Source organism: Citrus sinensis, chromosome 3 (genome assembly GCF_022201045.2).
Source record: "Citrus sinensis cultivar Valencia sweet orange chromosome 3, DVS_A1.0, whole genome shotgun sequence".
Lineage (NCBI taxonomy): Eukaryota > Viridiplantae > Streptophyta > Magnoliopsida > Sapindales > Rutaceae > Citrus > Citrus sinensis.
In genome coordinates, this window is record NC_068558.1 from 43,985,364 (window position 1) to 43,993,543 (window position 8,180).

General features: G+C 41.3%; 1 protein-coding gene across 3 annotated transcripts; it reads right to left on the minus strand.

Annotated features, from left to right (window-relative positions):
- Window positions 1–653: 653 nt before the first annotated feature.
- On the minus strand, window positions 654–6,476 carry LOC102612366 (protein TIME FOR COFFEE). 3 transcript variants are annotated; one of them, XM_015530800.3, is made up of 12 exons: window positions 6,211–6,476; window positions 5,727–6,116; window positions 5,472–5,617; window positions 5,107–5,371; window positions 4,678–4,951; window positions 4,515–4,575; window positions 4,337–4,426; window positions 3,997–4,231; window positions 3,849–3,918; window positions 3,681–3,747; window positions 3,199–3,588; window positions 654–3,079 (listed from the first exon to the last, which is right to left on the minus strand). In XM_015530800.3, the coding sequence occupies exons 1-12, from the start codon at window positions 6,311–6,313 to the stop codon at window positions 1,337–1,339; spliced, it is 3,834 nt and encodes a 1,277-aa protein (XP_015386286.2). In that variant the 5' UTR covers window positions 6,314–6,476; the 3' UTR covers window positions 654–1,336. The 3 variants fall into 3 exon arrangements, with proteins under 3 accessions (XP_015386286.2, XP_006479712.2, XP_006479711.2); XM_006479649.4 differs by having other exon boundaries at window positions 3,849–3,912; window positions 4,678–5,011; XM_006479648.4 differs by having other exon boundaries at window positions 4,678–5,011.
- Window positions 6,477–8,180: the final 1,704 nt, after the last annotated feature.

Sequence of the window (8,180 nt, forward strand, 5' to 3'; positions counted from 1 at the left end):
TCCATGGTGTTAAGTATCGGCAACCACTTTCAGTGGTGAGTTATTTTTGAGAACTTCTAAATATCAAGGACCCTATAGGTTACTATCAGCACCACTCTTCAGTCTTTTTCACTCTTGGTTGATTCTTTTGAGTCTGAGAAAGAACCCACCCATGTGGTAGAATCCCAAAAATCAGGACATGTATTAGATACTCTTGGGTCTGGGCACCAAAACAAACTGATTTCCCGTCTTTATCATAGATGCCCGGGGCGGGAGACCAGTGACCAAATTTTGGCACCCTTAGCCTTAGCCTTTCGGTCTTTGGATAGGAGGAGCTCATAGCTTGGTTAGTTGCAGCCTATCATTATGAATCCCAAAATAAATGTATGGTAAGCAAAAGTTGCTTCTTACTTGAAAAATCAAGGAATTGGTGTGAAACTGTCGGGCCCATGGGTTGAATGCAATTGCAACTCGGTCCGAATTCAGCCACAAATTCAAATAAGAGAGAGCCGGTGAACTAACCAAAGTAAGAGATAGAAGAAACCAATAATATGTATGTACGTATATAAAAATAATAAAATAAAGCCAAGAGCATCAGTTGCTTCCAGCTCCACTGATTCTAGCTTTTTCAGAATAATTAAGATATTCTTTATAATGTACACGGGGAGTTCAAATTCAAGAACCCAAATGATGAAAAACTGGCATTGATCAATTACTAATAAGAAGATTACATTCTACGCAAAAGACTAAGTTATATGTACAGGTCAGCGCCACATTAATATATCTAATTGGTTTTGATCTTGACCCCGTGAAACCGTCCAATTAATTGCCTTGAGCAGTTGAGCTAGGTAACCAACCAGCCGTAATCCCCCGAAATATGAAATATTGCGTGTCCCACCACATTTCATTTTTGAACTTTCAAAATTTTAATGAGACTTAATACAGTCAAGCCCATCGCCTTTTGTATGGCTGCCATCTAATACTGCCAGCGCCGGGTGCCAGACGTGGTGTCTGGTGGTGACTATTCCACGTGCTACTCTCAATCTAATCTTCAAATCTTGTCAGAACATGACTGACTGTCACTGAATCTCATATTTTTCCACCAAATGAATTTTTTTATCGCACTCACTGTCGCTTACTTTTACTTAACACCTCTGCTCATACCTGATGCTGCCACGCCCCATGGACAATCATATCCGTAGTTCTTTTCCATTTGTTAGAAATCCACGTGCCTCTCTCATAAACACACATTTAAACTCCCCTTAACGCCTAAAAGGCTATCAATTATCATTGGGAGGCGGCTCAAGACTGACATTGGGGACAAAACTTTGAGCCAGCATTCTAGTTGATCTAGATTTTAGTACTTGAGTTCAGAGAGGTGACTAGGACATGTGCTCAGGATTGATGGCACATTCCTTCCACAGACTGGGGAGGATTTCTGCCCAGCGCTAGCTGAAGAATTCTCAGCCGGCTGTGATTGCAATGTAAGAATTGATGAGCCAGCTTTGCTCCTTGTTGGTGATAGGTTGCTAGTGGTTATTTGTTGCCCTTGAGGTGCTAAGCCTGACTTGAAATGTCTTTCAAAAGATATCTGAGTATGCCCCTGTGAAGATCTTACTTGTTGCTGGGAAACATTCTTGATGTTTGAGATGCCGGACGATGTGAGTGATGTTGGAGGGACTTGATTAGTCGGGTTCCTTGCCGAGTTCTTCCATTGTGGTGATTGACTAGAACTGTTGCTTTGGACCAGAGTTTGTGAGAAAGTAGGGGCTTTGTTCGAGAGCTTGGCGCCAATGGAAGAAGAAGGCAAGCATTTAGTTGTCTGGGCTTTGCTTCGAGCTGCTGCTGTGGATTGCTGTTGTTGCTGCAACATTTGCTGCTGCTGGAGCTGAAGCAGTTGCTGTTGCTGGAAATTTTGCAAATTGGCAGCAATAGGGACATTTGTGGTTATAGTGGTTGATGTTATGCTGCAAGAAGGCCAATTTCCAGTGATTGGGGATGAATCGAAGTTAAGAGTTCTGGCTGAATTGTCAAAAACAAGCGTCTGCACATTCGAGGCAGATGACTTCCCCAAACCTGGCTTTTTACCCTCATCATGTTTTGATGAACCTCCAGTTTTCACCTCAGTTATCTGGTGATTCTTTTGAGGTGCAGCCTGAGCTGCAGGCACAACCTGGTATCGAGCCATATCTGGAAGGCTCTGAAAGATTGCAGGATTATGTGAAAAATTAAGGTTTGAAGGTGAATTGGTTCCACTGGAAGTAAATGACATGGCAAATGCCTGAGGGATGAGCTCAACTCCACCCTTTACACTCTTCTGCTGGGATTGTTGCTGCTTCTCATTATGAGTTGCGCCAGTACTGCCACCAACTGCTGAAGATGGCATCAATTGAAAGTTCAGTGGCTGAAGAGGAACTGTGAAGTTCTGGCCATACACACTTGTTTGGTTGTGAGAGAGTCGGCTATTGGCAACTGATGGGGTATTCTCTCCACTCATCTCCGCCTCAAGCTTGTGATTTTGATTGGATGATGATACATGCTGCTTTTGCGTTTGTTGCGATTGCATGGTCATTGAGCTCACAAAATTATTACCAATAACTGACATCCCCCTTGACTGATGATTATGCAATTGCTTGTGAGATGATGAAGAGGCACTTGATGTGCTTGTATTCTGATGGGCAGCTTGCATTATAGATTGAGAGTGAGGCTGTTGTTGATGGTAAAGTTGAGAAGGATGGAAAATTTGAGGTGAATAGAAAGAACCATTAAAGAATGGCAATGCTTGAGCATGGGTTCCTCCTCTAATTACAGGTGCTGTTCCAATAGGAGTAGGGACCGGAAATTGATATCCATTATTTTGAAGTATAGTCAAGTATGGAGTTTCATTGCCCGCCAAATTTGGGAAGTTATAGCCCACAGCGGATGCTGACACTGCTGGTGGCAATGCCACAGTGGTAGCAGGAGGTGCAGCTGTTGAATTACCAGATACTGATGCACTTTTGGTTGAGGTAACAGCAGATTTTGAAGGTCCAGGTTGATTTGCTGCTGCTGTTACTGCTGCTTGTTGCTGGCTTACACGGAAGATCAATGCAGAGGCATGCTACATGTCATTATAAATAGTATCAATAACTTTCCACAATCATGCAGGGAGAACAAACTAAAATGAATAAAATGCAAGAGATGACATTCAGAGCCAACAGAACATTTAACCTAACATACCAAAAGATTACCAGCTGGAGGTAGCTGTGGAGCTTGTTGAAGCACAAGCTGCTTGTTTTGTGCTGGGTCCATGAAATTAACACCCTCAGAGCTTTTATCTTTCTGAGCAGGATGTGGAAAGCTTGCCACAGCTTGACCTTTGTCCCTCCCAGAGTGTAGGTTCAAAAGCTGACAGCTTCCTTGCAGGGGGCTTCCATGAATTATGTTTTCTGTTGAGGGCATGGCACTGGGATTGTTGGGTTTGGCTCCACATAATGAATCAGAACCGGCTCCTGCCGACCAGAAGGGATTCATCTTTTCCAGTTGTTGATTCAAGTAGATGTTGCGAGCAATGTAACAGTGGGTAGCGCACCTCTTTGACTGGGGTTGAGAGAGCATAAATGAAGAATGCTGGATTTTCCAATTATTCAATAGCAAATTCAATATCAATACAGTTATGAAAATGGATAAAAGAAATAGACCATGGGAAGCATAACTAATACCTGTTGAGCAGTGGCTGATATGGTGCTGCTGTCGATGGGAGTCATTGTTTGAAATGGAGGCAGGTATCTACCGATACCAAAAAAAAAAAAAAAAAAAAAAGCTTGTTATTCATGGAGCGACATTTACCTCAAGGATATTTACAAACACAAAGGTTGCAGATAGCGTACCCCAGTGGTTGGAGACCATTTGGCCAGCCAGGTACAGAGACTTTTAAAGGAATGGAGCTGGATTCTGCTCCTGAAGAAGTACAAATATCAAAAGAGAGCTAGAACTGAAGTCACAACTCAAGTAGAAAGTCTTAAACCATTAAATCACCTGTTTTTTCCACTTTAGCAATGGTAGATTTAGATTGCGGTTGGTGCTGTTTCTGACTCGCCTGTTGTGATGTAATAGAACTATCTCTTCCATTATCTTGATTTGGCTTTTCTAAATCAATCTTCAATTGGCGCTTGTCTCCAATTGCGTGTATCTTCTTCTCTTCAACTTCCTTCACCACCAGTTCCTCCTTCAAAAATCTGTCTGTCTTTTCTTCATCTTTGACCAAAGATTTCTAAACAATATAAAAACCAAAACATTAATTTGTGAATAGAAAAATTAAAGAGAAAAAATTGAGATCTTGAGAAGTCTTCGGAAAAAGGCAGTTGATTGAACCAACCATTTTGACATCATTAGCCTCGAATGAAGGATCTGGTGCGAAATCATTGAAGCCTTCCCTTTCAGGAGAAGATACCATAGGAGGAGGAGCCTGTTGAGAAGGCACAATTCTTTTTGAGTAATTCAAAGTAAAATAGCAACAAAAATCTTATCTGGAATGCGACAAAAATGTACCTCACCATCAGATCAATCTTGAACTTCTCCTCTTTTCGGCCATCGTTCTCCAGTATGATTGAAGCCCTGGTAATACCCACAAGAAAGAAGATTAAGAAAGAATATGAAAATATCAGACACCTCAAATGAAAGAAAAAAGGGAGAGGGCAGAGATTCTTAGATTCTCACCCTTTTGTCACAGTCGAATCTGGAAAATCAACATCCATTTTAAGGCACGTAGCAGATTCTTCCTTAGATGAAATAGATTTTTTCTCAGTAACAGGACCATCTGGGCTACCCGGTCCTTGAATCGATAACTTCGAATCACCTTGCTCGGTTACCTCTTCCTGCGGCTCCACCGCCATGGATGCAACTTTAAAAGCATCCACTTCATGAGTGGCAGTTTGCTCCGATTTTGGAGCAGAAGTTTCCATCTTGCTATCAACCTTGGTAGAAGATGAACCTGAAGCATTACAAAACGGATTTGAAGAATTATCAACCTCAACGTTTTTCTTCTTCTGGGCTGCATTTTAAAATAAACAGAAATCAACAAAAAACGAAAGACACAGGACAAAAAAAAAATAACAATCCGGATTGAATCCTAAATAGAGAACGGACCAGCACCACCAAGCAAGAGATCTGGTGCAGGGATATTGCTCTGAGGCAAAACAGAAACAGATGATTTAGTATTCTGGCTGATGGCCATATCATCTATTGATTCAAGCTTTGTGGTGTTACTATCATCCTCCTTATTCGAGTCCTGGGATTGTTTCATTAACCCGAACAAAACCTCAGCAATTTCAATCTCGATATCATCTTGTTGAAGAGGTGGGCTAAAGCATTTGGCCACCTTTGGAAGCCGAGTCTTGCGTCTACTTAGTTTCTGCAGAACATTTTGAAAAATAGAAAAAATCAAAATCTCAAAATTGATCCACCGAAGTTTGAAGAAATGGAACACTCATCATAAAGACAGCAATATCAACCATCTTTTTTCTAATTGAAACATTTGACGATGACGGTGAATTAGCTTCAGTGCTCCGACTCGCCGGCGAAGTGGAGGAAGCTTTCTGGTCTTCCCAAAATCCACCATTTCCAGATAGCCAACTCTCATGTGACCTTTTAACCGAAGCTGCGAAAACCAAAACAATCAGACCAAATCCCCCGATATATCAATTTTTTTTTAAGAAAATAATAATAAGAAGAGATAAACTTTGAGCAAGTCTGACGTTTTCTTGTACCTGAGCGAGCCTTTCTGGGGACCAGAGCTCCAATCAACTCATCGGCGGCCTTCAGGGCGGGCGCTTGCTTGACTGGTAGTCTGGTGGGAGGTAAGCTTTTTCTACTATTCTGGTTCGATAAAGAGGAAGAAGATAATGAAGTGTTGTTGTGAGAAATCGCATGAGCAACTCTTCTTTCCTCGATTACAAAGTCCTCTTCATCAGCAGGTACACTTTCTTCGCTTCTCTCTTCTTCACCTACCGTCAAACTGTCTCCTCTCCTGCGCTTGTGATGATTCGAAAACTCTCGATCTCTTTCCCTCTCTCGTTCTCTGTCCCGGTCTCTTTTCTTTGCTCGATCACGTAGCCTCACTGTGTCTTGTAGCACCATCTGTGAATCTTCTTCTACAGCTGAATCAAAACAAAAAAAAAATATCATCATGAGAACAAGAGTTTAAGAAGCGTCGAGAAGAAGAATCATGAAAAGAGAGAGTTATTTATGAACCATGAGATTCACGAAGACTAGTGCTCCTTTGTCTTCGTCTTGCCAGTCCATTTGAGGCCGCCATGTTTGATCTTCTTGCTTCTCGGCTTCTTTCCATAAGCATCAAACTCAACTCACCGATCAATACATAACATGAAGAAGAGAAAAGTTCACTTGCCAAGAAAGAAACACCACAAGTACCAATCTTCTATCTCTCTGAGGCGTCTCTTCTTTTTCTATGATTCTTGTGTGCTCAAAAATCTCATCCTTTTTCCTTTTTGTAATGCTCACTTTTTTTTTTATTCACTCACGCGATACATACCCCGGCAACACCGGACGGCTCAGATATCTCGATGATGTCTTATTCTTGATCGTAGCCGTTCGATTGATTATCCATCCGACGGTTGTGATTGCCAGGTGCCAACATGGCAGAAACGTCATTGTCTGACGGAATATAGCCATGGTGCACTTACTGGCAACGTGGCATATAATATTTATATCCTTTTTATCGGCATTTCCTTCCACGCGTTTCAGGCGCGTGAAATTCATCCCCATTCATAGGGCCAGGGGCCCAGCACTCCAGGTTCGTTCCAATCGGTGGATCCCACTCATTGAGGCAACACCTGTCGACTTCGCACTAGCTGTCGCGACAAAAGCAAATATCTTTCTCTCGAGTTAAGCCGGTTGTGTGGTCCCCGGTGGCCAAATTAGAAAAAGATGGAAGAAAGTCCACAAAAAAAAGTAATAGAATAATCACGTGAGACTTGAGGACCGAAATCACCCGCTCCCGCCGGTCAAATCTCAGTGCATATTATTTTTCTTTAAAGTCAGAGGGCCCACGGGCGAACGAGGGACACACCGAGAAGGCTTTTCCGCCGTCGGATTGTAATATGACGTGGAGATACATCTTTGCTCTGCCGAAAAAGCAATCCGACCTGGCAGACCCAACTACCTGCCGTTCCGTATAATTGATCTGAATCAAACGGTCCATGATTAATTGGCAGCAAAGTGCACAGATATCTAGTCACGATCACAGAATTGGGCCCAAATGGGTTTCCCAATCTCTGTTAAAATCGGTGACGTCAACTCATCTGCTCTATTTAGTGTTTACTGTTTAGTGGTGGGGAATGATAACGTGCACGCGGTTACACAATATGAAAATACGGTAGGACTCTTTCTTTTTCGGTAAAAATTAATAAGTGCTTTTGATTTGAGAAAACAAAAAGCAGGGCCCGGGGAAAATAGAGGTTGGCAAGTGGGGGTAATAGTATAAGAAGGAAAAAGCCACGTGGAGGGTAAGGCAGCAATAACCAATCAGTGCCAGTGGAGGCTGTGCCTGTGATTGCGTTGCTGGTGTTTTTGTTCATTTATTTTTTTCAATTAACCGCTGCTCTCGTGGCCTCGGATCTCGTTGTTGCCAGTGGCCACCATCGCTCCACTTTTTCATGTCCCCCCCCCCCCCTTTCTCTTCCCATTTTTTATTTTTCTTATTTTGTGAAATCTTTAAAGGGATTTGTTAATTGAGGTGATTAGAGGAATCAAATTAAGGTTAAATCTATATAATGTATAAGATGGATCACAACTGTGTGAATGGAGCAATTCCTTCTTCTCTGTTTGTGAGCTCTCTTCTTATTTTTCAATTTTTATATCCATATTCAGATTGCAAGACATTATATTATTAACATGGTTTTTTGTTTTTTCAAATAATCCTTATCATGACATCTCATATTATATCCTTAAATTTTATACTAAATGATGTGTCATTTGGGATGTCATTCATTTAAGTGGTTGCGATATTTTTAAAAAATTTTAGTTAATTAATAATATTATTACAAGATTTAGCTCGTGAATATTACATTATTTATAATAAAATTTTAGAATACAATGTTCTTAGATAAAATTCTTCTCTTATAATCTCCTTTGTGAATTACCATCACCATTTTGGAAGATATTTTACATTATTCTTTTATTATAGTTTTAAACAACCCCTT